Source organism: Diabrotica undecimpunctata, chromosome 8 (assembly GCF_040954645.1).
Source record: "Diabrotica undecimpunctata isolate CICGRU chromosome 8, icDiaUnde3, whole genome shotgun sequence".
Lineage (NCBI taxonomy): Eukaryota > Metazoa > Arthropoda > Insecta > Coleoptera > Chrysomelidae > Diabrotica > Diabrotica undecimpunctata.
Genome location: NC_092810.1, coordinates 55418102 through 55434651, shown reverse-complemented (window position 1 = coordinate 55434651; position 16550 = coordinate 55418102). Strand labels below are relative to the sequence as shown.

General features: G+C 34.2%; 1 protein-coding gene across 4 annotated transcripts in view; it reads left to right on the top strand.

Annotated features, from left to right (window-relative positions):
- Jarid2 (Jumonji, AT rich interactive domain 2) overlaps positions 1-16550 on the top strand; it is a 91491-nt gene that overhangs the window by 54888 nt on the left and 20053 nt on the right. For 3 of the 4 annotated variants that reach the window (XM_072540307.1, XM_072540306.1, XM_072540305.1), the window contains 4 exons: positions 7620-7870; positions 11396-11591; positions 14644-14897; positions 14989-15432. In XM_072540307.1, coding sequence (XP_072396408.1) covers positions 7620-7870; positions 11396-11591; positions 14644-14897; positions 14989-15432 — 1145 coding nt within the window. Of the gene's footprint in view, positions 1-3283; positions 3411-7619; positions 7871-11395; positions 11592-14643; positions 14898-14988; positions 15433-16550 lie in introns of those variants that run through there. The other variant, XM_072540308.1, reaches the window with a different exon arrangement.

Sequence of the window (16550 nt, the reverse complement as noted above, 5' to 3'; positions counted from 1 at the left end):
TTGAGTTAAAATCCCCTCCCGTTAAAAAAACTCTCCCTACTTTGACCTTCGTCCGGGCTCAATAAACGAATAAATATGAAGTTAATTTGTTTATAAAGCTGTAGCTCGTAAACTATTTGACGTACAGTGTCTAATTTTAGCAGAAATGAACTACATATATTGAAAAATATTCCCTTGGAATCTCAATATAGTATGTGAACAGCATAGTTGGTCCCTTAATTATAAATGATATGCAAAATAGATTTGTGTTAATAACTCTCAATCAAATTGAAAGCGGTTGGGTTTATTTTATAGGTCTTTTAAAAGCGATTAAAATAAATTTTTAACATTTTTTGTAAAACGAACAATGGAGAAGATATATAAGAAAAATTGTAAAAAAAATAATACTACAAATAAACAATATTTCGATACGGCGTCTAGTTCTCGAGATATTTGACAATCGCCTTTCTGGACAGAGCTCTTTAATAATGTAAATATTATTATTCAAACCAGAAATAAGCTGAGTGGAGGGAGAGAGCTGACTGTAAAATTCATTTGCGATGTTGCCAAGTTTACCGGATCTCGGGTTGTCTACAAAATGTATATTTAGCATATACACAACGGATCACTCGCCCTGACCTCTACAGCGAATTTCGTGGAACTACTGCAATATAAAATTGGCCAAAAGGGGTGCAAAATGAGGTCCAGACAAAAATCGATTTCCTTGTACCCCCATCATTGTTACATCGAGATATCACTATATACACGTGAATACAAGGTGAGATCCAAAATCGGATCTCGCCTTGCAAAATGGATCTCATCTTGTATAGCTTATGATACAAACGGATCTCGCATTGATATGAAGACATATATATATATATATATATATATATATATATATATATATATATATATATATATATATATATATATATATATATCTTCTATAGAGCGTTCCACGTTAAGAAAATAACATTAGGCTTATGGAGATCAGTGTTGCCAAAACTCTCAGGCATGCGGTTTACTAGATTGTCGATATATTTTTCGAATTTCCATTTTCAATTAACATTTAACTGTAAAGTCAGAATAACAACTGAAGAACCACAAAGCCTTATTATTATTATGTAGTCTCAGAGAACGACATAAAATCGCTGACATACGTACAACGTATTATTTTAAGTTGCAATTAGTAATTAGATATATGCATTCCAAGCGGTCCGTTTATTTGCTTTTAAATCTTTAATAGCCGGCAAAGTGCATGATTTAACTAAGCAATATTTTCTACTGATTTCTATGATTCATGGTATATGATATTCTTACCGAAAAACAAATAAACTGTCGTTACTATAATTAAAATAAGATAAAATAAAATTATCTTTTGTAAATACTATTTATTTAATTAAAATCATTTTGTAAATACTATTTATTTAATTAAAATCATTTCCCTACTTTTCATCTCTTGTTTCGAATGGGCACTTTTGGTCAATTACGTTAAAAAACATTAATTTAATTCATGACTGTGAAAACGACAATACAAATAATTATACAACCCTGAATCGTGCTTGTGTTCATCGTGGCATCGCTGCGCTTCTATCGTCCATAAGAAATACATGGCCCTATCTCCGCAGTGTTATTTTCTTAACGTGGAACGTTCTATACTAATATTGAATAAAAAATTCAATTTGAAAAAAAAAAGAACCAAAATATTGTTTTTAATTTTTTAAGCGTTTTAAACCTTTTTTATATTGCAAAATGTACTAATGTCATCATAAATAGGAAAATACAGTAGATCCGCTGGATCTTTGCACATTGTCATTATTCGTATTATAGGAAATAAACCAAAACAAGTGAGTCAAACTTACACCGGTTATAAGAATTAGAAAATGGCTAATATTACAATGGACGTTTTTATACTTAGCTTTTATTTCATTTGTATTTTGAAAACTGGGTTACTCTCTTAAATAAAGAAATGATATGTATTTAGATAGATAAAGAAGGATAATGTTACCTATTGAATAGATGAAAATGACTCCAAAAACCGTCCATTCATATTTTCTAATTCGAAATACTCAATTACTTTAAACACAAATTTTTGTGCTTGAGAATTAAAAGGTTAAACAGGCACACTCTAAAAATAAAAACCCTTAAAAAATATTCCATATCACTCTGTTGACGTGGTTTTAGCCATATTTAAATAACTAAATGTCTCTGTAGAGGTTATAATAAATATATTATTCGTCATTAGCTAATAAATAAATTCTTATCATAATAAATCGAACACGAAGGTAACGGTTAGTCATTATAACAATTATTTATTAAACAATATGTATATTCAAAATACGAAAGAAGATTGAATATTTAAATGACACGAAAATAATTTATACACACTACAACGCTGTCAAAAGAAAACTTACAATTGCCAGCAGGTGAATCAATCACCGACCCTCGTCCTATGGCTGTCTTTTTTCGATGTATGCCGTTGTGTATGGCCAGGCGGCTTGTTCATCGTTTTAGTTTATGTGCATAGGAAAGAGACGTAATATAAAAAATAGTTTGAGAATAATGTCATACTTGTGCAAAGATCCAGCGGATGGACATTATCTACAAGAATATATTGATCTAGTTAGTCTAGACTGATCCATGGACAAAGAAAATATTGCTTTACCATAGAAACAATCACTTAAATGTCTTGGATTGAATAAAATGTCTTGGATAAAATTGGATTGCAAGCTTTAAAAAAGAGGTACATTTTAAATCGAAAATGAAGATCGATCAGAAAAGCCCGTAAATATCGGCTAAAACGAATATCTGATGCACTTAATATTGCATATAATTCATGATAAAAATTTCTGCAAAATGAATCTCCAACTGTCTCAGTGTTGACCAGAAGCGCGGAAGGGTAGAAGTATAGCGTTCGATCTATGCTAGGTTTGAAAAAGATACAGACTTCTTAAGCCGTGTTGTGACTATGGATGAAACTTAGGTTCCTGTCTGTGACCCAAAAACAAAGCAGTAATCGACGGAGATACTCCAAGGACTAAGAAATTTTGTATTAAAAAAGCTGTTGGAAAAGTTCTTGATTCAGTTTTTAGGGTTGTCAAGGAGTAATATTGATTCATTTTCTGAATAGGGGAGATAGAAAAGTTTTTTTTAAGATAAGATCTACAGGTTTTGTAGGTTGGTTATGATAAATGTATCAAATTAAGAGAAGAGTATCTTGAATAATAAAATACTTTTACTTTCTATTATTTGTTTCTATAGTAGATTTTTCTGATGAAGCACCAGACCTATCATCTGTTCACAGATAGTTTGAAAAGTTCAAGTGGGGTGCACTAGTTTCAGTGACAGGTTTCGTGAAGGCAGTCCGGCCACAGCTGGTCCCGGAAACATTTATGCAGTGCGCGGTATGGTATGATTGAAGCAAATCGATGTTACCTATCATGATATTCTTGCATCATGGGGCATATGCATGAGTCAAATACAAACAATTTTGCATAACCATTTAGCTTGCGCATGAAAGTTTCGATTGGTGCTGCAGGTCACTCAAACGATTTAACGGAGGCAGCTCAAATTTGGTATGGAACATCATAACTGGTGATGATATATTGCTATGAGCCCGATACGTAAAATCAATCATGGGTATTTCAAGACTGTCCAAAGCCTGTAGTCCTCGCTCGCAGCGTTCACAAACAAATTGTAGCGAGTTTTTTTTGAAAATAAGTTATATTTTACCACGATTTCGTGTACAATTTGTTTGCTAGAAGTGATTGATAAACTCCACGAGAATAATCAGGATCGTCGCATCCCCTTGCATCAGTACAATACCAGCTCTCACACGGCGAGTATTTGAAGACGAAAAACATCGATTTGGTGGACCATGGGCCTTACTTAACAACATAGATTTTTTTGAAAGACGCTAGTAGAAAAGTATATTGAAAGTGAAAGTGGATTGATTTAAGATTTAAGTTGAAAAACACCAAACTGATTTTGTTATAACTTTTTTTTTTTCTAACCAAATCCTAATCAAATTATATTTCTATAAATATAATTTGATTATTTGTGTAGCTATGTTCGTTTAATAATATTATTATTATTAACCTTATCCAGATTTACCATACAGATCATATTCCCTCTAAAGGGAAAATTCACTCATCCCAGATACCTACGGTATCAAAAGGATTGAGCTCTAGTGGGACTCTTTCCGTGAGAACACTCTCCGAAAGAGTGGTTCCTCTTTCCCCTAGGTGACTTGATACGTCGGTGTATCTCCCAAACATTTTCGTACGCATCTGGACGTCGAAAGTAGTACAGCTTTCTGCAATGAATGACTCCAGTAGTAGAAAGAATAATAGGTATCGTCTGGGTACTTTCCATTCTCCATTGTCTCCTTATTTGTATTTCCAGATCTCTGTACTTGGCGATCTTTTTGTTATATTCAACACGTAGATTATTGTTTTTAGGTATCGCCACATCGATTAGTGTTGTTTGTCTCTTTAGTTTATTAACTAGTACGAGATCTGATCTATTATGTGCTACTGTTTGGTCTGTGAGCATAGGGCGATCCCAGTATAACTTATAGTTTTCATTCTCAAGCATACTCTCAGGAACGTCTTGGTAATATGGGTGATGGTTTGTTTGAAGTAGTCCCAATTTGGAAAGCTATCTCTTAATGAAGAATCTTCCCTACTGAGTCATGCCGTTTCTTATATTCAGTTGCAGCAAATGCCTGGCAGTCCCCGGTAAGATGTTACGGATTTTATGGATGTACTTGAAATCCATATCGGCATTTGTCGTTTTGGATCTGAGGGTCTGACGATATATTTCAAGTAATTTTTGGTTGGTATAACCTGATCCTGAATGGCAAGTAATGAACCTTCTGTTTCAGGGAACATGTTTCCTGATGTCAACCAATAGTTCGACGCTGTGTTGCCGACATAGTCTTGACTGACTTCATTGGAATGTTGTCCGTGCAGAGGTTTACCCATCCAGATACGCATTTTTTCGTTCTTAGTTAGATGGTTTACGCGCATTGCTGGTTCCGTCAGTTTGATCGGTGTTGTGTCATCTACTGCCAAAATCGCGCGATGTACAGTAGATGTCTCAGCCTACATCTCAAAATAAGTTCTTAAATTAGTACTCTGTTTTTCTCACTTATAATCTTGCTCACTTATATCCATAAGTCCTCATCCTCTTAAATACCGCGGTAATGTCGTTCTTTCTACTGCACTTCTAGGATGGTGTTTTTTTGCCTTTGTGAGGTGTGTTCGTACTTTTCGCTGAAGAGTTTCTATATCCTTTTTAGTCCACTTAAGAATACCAAATAAATAGTTAAGCGCGGAAATGCGTAGGTATTTTAAACAAACTTTTACTACTAAGATGTGAACGGAGCAGCTGTTTTACCCTTCGTATAAACTCTGAAGTTAATTCGATTTTCATTTGTTTATGGTCAATTTTGCGCGCTTGCTTTACTCCTAGATATTTGTACATGTCATTTTCACCCATAGCCTCGATGTTTTGGCCATTTTGAATATCGAATTCTCCGGGCTGAACTTTTTCTTTGACTATATTCAAAACACGGCACTTGTCTAGCCCGAAGTGCATATTAATATCATTTGGTAATGTTTCTACAGTTTTTAGCATCTGATCTTAGTGGTTTCGAGTGGAAGCCATTAGTTTTAAATCATCCATATATAACAGATGATTAAGCTTTGCCACTACAGTATTGTTGTTTTTAATACTAAAACCTGAGTCAGTGGAGTTCAATAACTGGGATAGTAAGTTCATCGCTAGACAGAACTACAATGGACTCAAAGTGTCTCCTTGGAATAGTCTACGGCTAATTGCGATATTTTCCGTTTCGATATTGTTATCACCAGGTATTTGGAGGTGAATTTTAGTCTTCCAATCTGTCATTATATGTCTTAAAAAGGACTATATTATCATCGACTTTATATATTCTTAATATAGCTACAAGCCATTCATGCGGCACTGAAGGCTTTCTTGTGGTCAATAAAGGCAGCGAGGTGGTGTATGCCTGGTTAGAAATGCTGAGTCGATAATAAGTTGTTCTTTGCATCCCATGGAACCCTTAGCGTATCCTTTCTGTTGAGGTTCTATATTGTTTTCAGCGCAGTGTTTGTAGATACGCTGGGCTACACAGGATGTGATCAATTTATACAAAGTTGGAAGACACGTAATTGGGCGGTACTTGGCTAGATCTTGGGTATTATTTTGATTCTTCGGTATTCAATAAGTTGTTTCCTGAGTTAAAAATGATGGTATTTCCTACGGATTAGAAATAAGATGATTAATTAGTATTGATAAGCACCCGTGAGCACTCCAGAACTTCTTAAGCCAGAAGTTTTGAACTCCGTCTGGTCCAGGAGATTTCCATATATGAAGCTCTTTGAGGATATTGGAGACTTCTTCTGTGATGAAGGGTTCAAAGAGAGTAGTACGGTAGTGTTGACAGTTGTGCGTTGTATCTACTATCCATCCAGCATTGGTGTTAAGAGCAGCTGGTGTGGAAAGTTGATTTCCCCAAAACTCCTCAATTTCTTCTTGGCTTGGGTATGATTTGTTGGCAGTTTCTACAGTAAAAATAAGGTTCCGATAGAAGGTCTTCTCGGCATGCACAAAAAGCGCATTGTCACATTTCCGGCTGTTACTGACTTTGTACCTCCTTAGCCGTCCTGAATAAACGAAGAGTTTTTGTTTTAATGTATCCATGCACTGTTGGGCTGTAATGTTTTCTGGATCATATTGCGAGTGCCTTGTAGTGCTCAGCTCTTCTGATGACTTTTCTAGTTGTTCTTCCTCGTATATATTCTGTCAATTTGACCAATATCCCTACGCAGTAAATCAATCTTGTTTATAAGCCGTTTTTCCCAGGGTGCAACTCTCTGTCCTTCCGACATTGGTACTCCGTCGTGTACTGATCTTAATTCCGATTACATTAGCTGTTGCTGTTGCTGCACATAAATAAGCATGTGCAAATATTTCAGCGTATGGGCTTCTGCGACGTAATTGGTTAGGACTTCAGTATCCATAATTTGTAACAGCGCACCTAGTTTCTTAGAAGAGTTTATTTTTGGTAGCGGTGGTCTGCTAATTGGGTTTGTTCCATTAAACTCTTGTACAGCACGTGCCATTTCGCTAACCAGAATATCGCGTAATTCGTTGTTCTCCTGTGGTTTCTTCTGAGAGTTTCTTGTATGGCAAGCTCAGGAATCTGATCATGTATATCATTAGAGACTTGATTCACACTTTCCTCTTGATTATTAATCTCCTGTTCGACTTCACTTTTGATGGTATGGCTTCTAATCTCTGTGATAAGATTGTTAATATAAGATTGATAAGATTATTAATATTATTAATACATTAGATTCATGACACTTCATTAGAGAGAAATAATATTTTTCGGAAGCGAATTGAATGATCGTTAAAGGCATGATAGAGAGGCTGTGTTTCACAGAGTATAAATTCATTTTAATTCTTTCGATTATATTATTAAAATGAATTTCCTGATTAGTTTTAATTTTATTGTATAAGAATTTCATCTTTAGTTTTCTCTTCAAATCTCCATACAAAAACAAGTTGTTTTATGTACGAATATATTTTTTATTTTTTTTACTTTTTAGCCGAAAGAGAAAAACTGTTTGATGAGGTCGAAAGTGAATGGGTAAAAAAAGAATCGAGAAAATTAACGAAAATTCAAGGACAAAAAGATGATGTTGAAAATAACATCCAAGAAACTGAGGCAGATGTTGAAGACTTTGAATCCGAAGAGTGTACCACTAAAGGTCGGAACATGGCACTGAATGCTTTTTACCGTATTGCCAGAAACACTATGAGCATGTACTTCAAGACAAATGACCCACTTCCACAAGAGGTAATAAACATTTTTGTATGTACTGTAAATATTTCTAAAATATTGTCCCTACATTTTACACTTTCTTTGGTATATCATATTTTCTTATTCTTCATTATCTTTTCATTTTTATTATGCCGTATTATTTTCATTATATTTTCTGGTATCTACCTTCTTAACATAAAAACTTTGCTATAGTCCATGCGAGCAGCTTGGGAATATTGTGACAGATTCATAGTCGGAAACATACAACATAAAAATTCCTACCTCACACTATTATTATTTTGTTTAATATAGCTCAAATAACGGGGTAACGGGTAATAACCTTTTACAGTTCCCAGTAAAGGACAGACTACTACAGGGCTTGGCAACCCTGCCCCTACGCCAGTTACTATTTCTCTCCTAAGCTCCCCCTAGGAGAAAGCAGGTCCCAATCCTGTACTCCATCTAACCCCCATATATCCTTCCCTTCCCACACCTCGACCGGAAGGTCGTTTCCTGACGGAGGGCAGCAGCGATGGGCAGTACCAAGATAAGGAACGTAGGGAATGATCCTGGACCGGTTTATCATTGGATTTTCACAAGCCGAGCTGTATCAGCAGAATGATTGTGATACTGCGATGCAATAGGGCAGAGGAATCCATTGCATTATCATTCTCAAGAAAGTTATGCGTCATGTCTAAGAGAATGCCTCGGATGTTGTCACGCAATCACGCAAATTCAGCTACTGGTCCACAGAAATTAACACTTAGAAAATTAACTAATGTCGGTACATGGAACGTACACGGGCTAAAAACAATCACAGGTAAACTGTCAATTATTGAAAGAGAGCTGGCAAGGTATAACATTGAAATCTCTGGACTATCTGAAACGCATTGGTTAGGAGAGGGCCATTTTAGAACACATAATCGCACTTATGTATACTTCTCTGGCAGTGAATACCAGAACTATACAGGTGTTGACATTCTGATCTCACCAAGATTACAAAAGTCTGTCGTCGAATTTAAAGCTGTGAGCGATAGGATAGTTCTCCTTAAACTGAAAGGCAAACCCTATTAACTCAATATCATACAAGTTGATGTGCCAACCAGTACAGCAGACGACAGAACAATCGAGGAATTCTACGAAAAATTGGAAACAACAATTACCAACATTCCAAATAAAGAGTTAACCTTAATATGCGGTGACTTTAACGCAAAAGTCGGCAACACTACACGGAATGACGACCTAAAAAATTTACTGCGAAAGATTGTCATAGGTCAAAGAAATGAAAGAGGAGACCGCTTAATCGAGTTTGCTATCAGAAATAACTATTCTATTATGAATACTCAATTTAAACACTATGTACGCCGACTTTATACTTAGAAAAGTCCTGGTGATAGGTCTAGAAATCAAATTGACTACATCCTCACAAATATTGCAAGAATTGCAAAAAGTATGCACTCTATTGAAGGGTACATCACAAAATATGGGAGACTATTAAACATTATGTAACAACACCAATTAATCGCCCAAAGGTAAATATTCCAATAAAACAAAAACACTGGATAACAAATGGAACCCTTAAAATAATTGAGAATAGAAGAAATCTTTGTCAAAGTGGTGTATATAGTGAAAGGGAAAAAGCCAGTTTAAGAGACCTTAACAAAGAAATAAAATGAAGATGCAGGGCTAATAAAACAATATTATCACAATATATGCACAGAAATTGAGAGCCACAATCAAAACAATCAGCCAAGAGACCTAATTAGAAAAATACGATACATAACAAGAGACTTTAAAGCCAGAACTTGGGCCGTTGAAGACCACACAGAAACCATGAGAACCAACAGAGAAGATATAGCAGAGACATTGAGATTATATTGCCGGAATTTATATAAAGATTATCAACGTCAGGAACTTGTTCATCAAACTTCTGAAGAAATCGAAGAAGAACCTAACATACTTGAGAATGAAATAAGACTGGCAATCAGTAACCTCAAGTACAACAAAGCACCAGGTACAGATATGATAACAGCAGAAATGCTCAAAGCTACAGAAGAAACCGGAATAAAATTGCTTCACTTGCTTTGTAACAGAATATGGCATTCCAAGCAATGGCCTGACGACTGGTCAAAATCTACAATAACGACAATACACAAAAAAAGGCAGCTTCCATAAATGCGACAACTATAGAACTGCAAACTGGATTTACCAAAGGTAGAGGTACTCGAGAACATCTTCTGAACATAAGACAAATAATATAAAAATCTAGGGAATTCAATATCCCACTATATATTTGTTTTATAGATTATCGCAAAGCGTTCGACAGGGTCAAATGGCATCACTTATGGCAGATACTCAAAGAAGTAGGAGTACCACAGCACTTAATTTCACTTATAACTGAACTATACGAACACACTACTGGAACTGTTAAAGTGCTTGACACACTCTCAAACGAATTCCATCCAGAACAAGGTGACAGACAAGGATATATGCCGTCTCCACAATATTTAATATATATATGTAATATATATAAATTTGTGTCCTCGAAATATTTTTATTTTATTCAATAAATAATTTTATTTTTTTTATCAATACATTATATAGTGTAAATCAATAAATATATTGATTCGCGGTAATTAGTTTTAAAGATTTATTTTATTTATTAATTTCTACTATACACCAAACAAATGGTGATGACACAAAGACGATTTTGTAAATAGTAATCTTTCTATTTGTATATGTTACGAGCAATGTCCGAAATTGGACAATCCTAGCATTGTACGGAAAATCTTGTCCACTTCTAGCATTGTACCCCTTTACTGTACAATCTCCGAAATAGACATAATCGTCGGACTTTGTATAAAAGAATTGCTGTACAATGTTCGAATTTCAATAAGTAGCCATTCGTCAAAGTTTGGGAGAATATGACAGATATCGATTCACAAACATCTTCCCTATATTATAGTATAGTGATGTACCTATCTCTTGAAGCTTTAAAATGTTTCACTCACGTTATTACTCTATTGCAGAACAAATTCTTATTATTTATATTTTAGTTTGACACAGCTTTTATCACATTGATTCGCAAAAGAAGAACTCTATACATAAATAGAAAATATAAAAACATCAAATAATTAACAAGAAATGTTCGATTTTTGATTTGGTGTGTCGCTTATCAATAATAAATCGATTCGAATCGATGAACGTTTCGATAATCATTTTTAATTTTGATCATTTCGGACATTGTACAGTTTGGGGGTACAATGCTAGAAGTGGACAATAATTTTCGTACAATGCTAGGACTCTCCAATTTCGGGCTTTGCTCGTAACATATATACAAACCTATAAACGATTATACAATTTCAAAAATATAAACATTTAACCTTTGATTTGTTGTTTTAATTGACGCAGTTTTATTTTGTTAATAAACTGCATGTGAATCAATGTTTGTTTACAATTATTGGCTATGAGCGCATGTGCTTGGTTGTATAGTAATTATATATAGAACTTCTGTAAAATAAACAATACGAATCTTTTTACTAATCCCTTTTTTATATTTAGGTTGAACAAGAGTACTGGAAATATGTGACGATGCGACAAAATCACATATGTGTCCATTCTGGATCCATAGATTGCGGAAATTGGGGATATGGATTTGCAGTATCAAAAAATAGCCCATTTGCAAGACATCCGTGGAACTTGAAAGTTTTAACTAATAATGGAGGATCTGTTCTTAGATCATTAGGTCCTCTCATGGGTAAGTTTTAATATTTTAATGATTTTTAAAATTAAATGGCGAATTTGTATGTATTTGATTTTTACCCATTAAATAGTTCACTTCATCACTCATTCATACTTAATCACTACCGTACGAAATTCATTATCCTTAACTTCATCAATAAAAGTATTAGAAGAGGTTTAAAGTGGAATCAAGATTAACGGAACTAGCATAGACAACATCAGACACGCTGATGATACCGTCCTAATAGCAAGCAACGCACAAGAACTACAAAATATAATAAATGCGGTAGTTCGTCATAGCGAAATGTTCAGTTTACATCTAAATGTTTCCAAAACTAAAATTCTAGTAATTTCAAAGATACCAACAAACGTACATTTGTATGCCAAGGGCCAAATAATCGAACAGGTAACTTCCATAAAATATTTGGGAGCAAATATCAACAGCCAGTGTAATCGAAACAAAGAAATCCTATCAAGAATCGAACAAACCAGGAAAATACTCATGAACATGAAAACATTTTTTACAAGATCAGACCTTAGTTTAGAGCTAAGAATTGGAATGGTGTTACGTTTTCTATATTTTGCTGTGAAAGTTGGACAATGGACTCTGAAACAGAAAAAAGAATAGATGCCTTGGTAATGTATATATACAGACGGGTGCTGAGAATTCCATGGATACAAAACATTACCAATGGTGAGGTACTTCGGCGCGTAAGTTAACAAAAAAAATATACATTACAATAATCTACGTGTTGAATACAACGAAAAAATCGCCAAGTACAGATATCTAGAAATACAAACTAGGATACAATGGAGAATGGAAAGTACCCAGACAGTACCTACTATTCTATCTACTACTGGTGTTATTTCCAAAAACCTCCTAGAGAACATAAAATAACTGAGTCTAAATGAACATCTCTATAAGACCATGCAGAAAGCTGTACTCCTCGCGACGTCCAGATGTAAATTTTGGGAGATACTCCAGCATACCAAGTCACCTAGGGCTCGATAACACGGAAAGAGTCCCACCAGAACTTTTGATACCGTAGGTATCTGGGATGAGTGAATTTTCCCCTTAGAGGGAGTGTGAGCCGTATGGCTAAATCTGGTATTCATTAATAAACAAAATATACAAAAATTTAATCAAATATCTATATTATAAATATAAGTGAAGTTAGACATATTTTTCTTTCCACACGTAATTTGACAGGTTACCTCAAAATAAGGGATCTTTAAATAAAAGTTCTCTGGTTTGTATTTAATTTAAATACAGGCGGCGTTCATTTTATTAAAGCACAGTAATAAAGGACGCACAATTGCGCATGCGTATATGTCAAAATGAAGGTGGTTTTATTAAGGGATGACTTAAAATACGTCTTCAATAACTCTCTATTTATTTTAAAGGTCATTTTAAAGGTTTTTTAAGCTCTTTAAAAAAGTTTTTATAAATTTTCCATAAAAAACTTAACGTGCTTCGGTTATTCAACGTCATATGTTTGGATTTTTGTATTCGATGAATGTACTTTCGAACAGCCATAACATTGTTAATATTAAGCTTATGGTTTACTCTTTGTTTTATAAGCTTAATTTTGTATTAAAACAGTTTTCCCGATAAAATCCAAATTTTTGGAGGTATTCGCGAAAAACTTTAAAAACATGCTTTTTTAACCCTTTCGCTACGTGCCAAGTATCGGTTGCGCGTTGCTCATATACGGCGTCGGGAAAATTGTGCACTTCGCGATAGAGACTGCCCCTCCGTAGTTTACATTCTTTATATTGAAATGGTTGAATCGTTTTTCGTTTGTCGACATTTTGTTTATATTCGTTTTATCGTAGTAGTGGAATTTTTTTTTCGTAAAACTTGAAAAAACGGTATTCACAAAGTACGGCGCTAGGGTGAGTAATGTGCTGCCGTGTATGTACGGCATCAGTATGGTGTGTTTGCGGATCGTAACGTAAATGAACGGTAGTAGTAAGCAAGATGGACAATGTAGAACGTACTATTACGATTATAGCTCTTCAAAGATGTAAATAATTAAAAATGTACGGTGACTGAACCTGAACGATAGAGATTGATTTGCGTAATAGTACGGCGCTCGCTCATCAAAGCTGCAAATAAAAATCGTACTTTTACGGCAACAGTATCGAAAGGGTTAAGTGTAATTTATGAACTTTCAGTCACGAATAACTACAAAAATATTGACTTTTTGAAAAAAAAAACTTTAAAGATATTCTTAAAACTATTCTAGCGACTACCATGATTGTTTTGTAACAATTTTAACTTCCAGATCTTTTACATTTTTCGTTGTGAGAACGTAATTTGTTGTGAAAGATCTACGTTTTCTAACTTTTGCCTTTTATTTACAAAAAGTTAAGTGGCGCCCTTTCTCTATGTTTTTCTTCTTATGTGTGGTAATTTATTCTGTTAAACCAAATACCAATTTCAAAAGCTAGTTTCGAAACCACTATCTACCAATCATCTAGCTGCCGTTCGCATTATAGGTGACCTTTCTATCTACATCAAAATAAAAAAGGTTACACATTGATATACTCGTTTCGCTATTCCCAGTCCGAACTGTCTAGTGAATTTAGTAATTATTTTTTTGCGAAGTTAGTTACTTTTTGACAGACTAAAAGTGGCTGGAAATTACTATACAACCAAGCACACGTACTCATAGCCAATATTAATACTAAACAAACTAAATAGTAAATAAAATAGAACTTTGCGAATTACCGACAATAAATATTTATTTATCTGCACCATATAATAAATATTTATGTTAAATTATAACAACTAAAATATATTTTTTAAATATATACTACCCAAAATTTGATGGGTTTAGTATACACTTCCACTATTTAGAATAATTCTTCTTTTTTTAAAGAAAGAAGTCTGCAATAGTAGGATACTTTAGCTATTAATACCGAGAAGTAGGAATTGTTGTGTTGTGTTGTAATGAATTTGTCAAAATATGCCCGAGCTAAGCGAATGGAGTTTATAACATAATTTACAATAAAAAGCTATTTACTATATAAGGTCTTCAATCACTGTTTTATTTATTGTTCAGGTGTCACAGTACCTACACTTCACGTTGGTATGGTATTTAGCGCATGTTGTTGGTACCGAGATCCCCACGGATTGCCTTGGATAGAATACCTTCACACAGGTGGGAGTAAAATATGGTATGGAATTCCTAATTCGATGGGCGAGCATTTTCATTCGGCTCTAAAGAATTTAGTTCCCAGTTACTGCAAAGATAAAGAATTGTGGCTACCATCAGATACAGTGATGGTTCCTCCGAATCTTCTTGTCGAGAATCAGGTATGCTACTTTAGTAAATTTAACCACTTTTTATATTATTATTTTTTTAAGCTAATGCCTTTTGGCGGATTAACTGTTATACCATTTTTAGGTATCCTTATGTCATACGGTTCAAGAACCGGGTCAGTACGTTATTGTATTTCCCAAATCTTTCACATCAAGTATCAGCACTGGATACGTAGTTTCCGAAAGTGTTTACTTCGCTCCAATCTATTGGCTAAAAACAGCTCGAAGTCTCTTTGATGCTTTAAGAAAGAGCAATGAACCGGCTATGTTTTCCTTTGATAGGCTTCTAATAAATGTTGTAAATGATCCAAAGTGCAATATAGAAATAGTACGACAAGCTTTGCCGCTTGCACAAGAATTGAGTTGTAAAGAAATTGAAAAACGGGAGAAATTGTACACGTTTGGAGAAGTAATCAGGGAAAAACTACCTATTCCTGAGGTTAATCGAGGAAAAAAGAAGAAATTTCAACAGGGCGATGAGGGTGATTATGAATGTGACATTTGTAGGAGTAGTTTATTTATATCAATGGTAAGTAACAACTTCGTTTTTGTAGAATTGGGGAAACTAAAACCTTGGCAAATAAAAAAAAAAACCAAATAAATATTCGAATTTGATCGTGCAAGAGCACGATTCGTCAAACGCTCCGTGTATAGATCGGTATCATTAGTCTTATAACGCGTTATTTCTGCATAAGCTTGCTTTGTCAGAGATCAAGTAGTTATACATTTACACACAGAACGTCCAGCGAATATCTGCTTATTTTCCACCTGAAGAGGTAGCTACAAAAAGTGCCATTTACTTTGATACTGTAAACTTTGCAATTTTTGAACAGCTCAAAAGGATAGAAAACGACTTTATTAAATCGTATTTATTTCATGGAAATCATAGTAGATGTATCTTTTGTAGCTACTACTTGAGGTGGGAAATAAACAGAGACATTCGCTGGGCGTTCTGTGTGATTTTGTATTTACCTGAGTCTCTAACGAAGCAAGGTTATGCAGGAATAACGCGTTGTAAGACTCTAATGATACTGATTCATACACGAAGTGTTTGACGAATTTTATTAAACCATATTTCGTTCGTGGCCATCAAAGTAGCTACCACTTCAGGTGGCAAATAAGCAGAAACATTATCAGGTCGTTCTGTGCGTGAATTTGTATATAATTATGAGTTTCTTAAACCGTAATATATTTAATATAAAATTAGTATTTATTAGGTTTAGGTTCAATAAGTAATATTTTTGGAACTAGATTTTATTTTCCATTGTAATGAACGTTTCGGCAGGAAACTCTTGCTTTTGTCAAGATTCAAAACGTAAAACGGGACACTGACATTAATGGATTCATTTATATGATATATATATATATATATATATATATATATATATATATATATATATATATATATATATATATATATATATATATTATTCGCCAGTTTACTTGCGTGTTTAATTTCTACGTTTTTTTTGTATAGCTGGTTTCCATACAGTTTGAATTTTTTGGGCATCACCTCTTGTATTTAAATTTTTTGAATATTTACAATGCTAGCTGGCATCGTTGTTTTATTGAACTTTTTTATGTCCTGTGCTTATGACATGTTGTGTTAAGGATGCCGTCTTTTCTTTTCTTTCGATGGCATTTCGA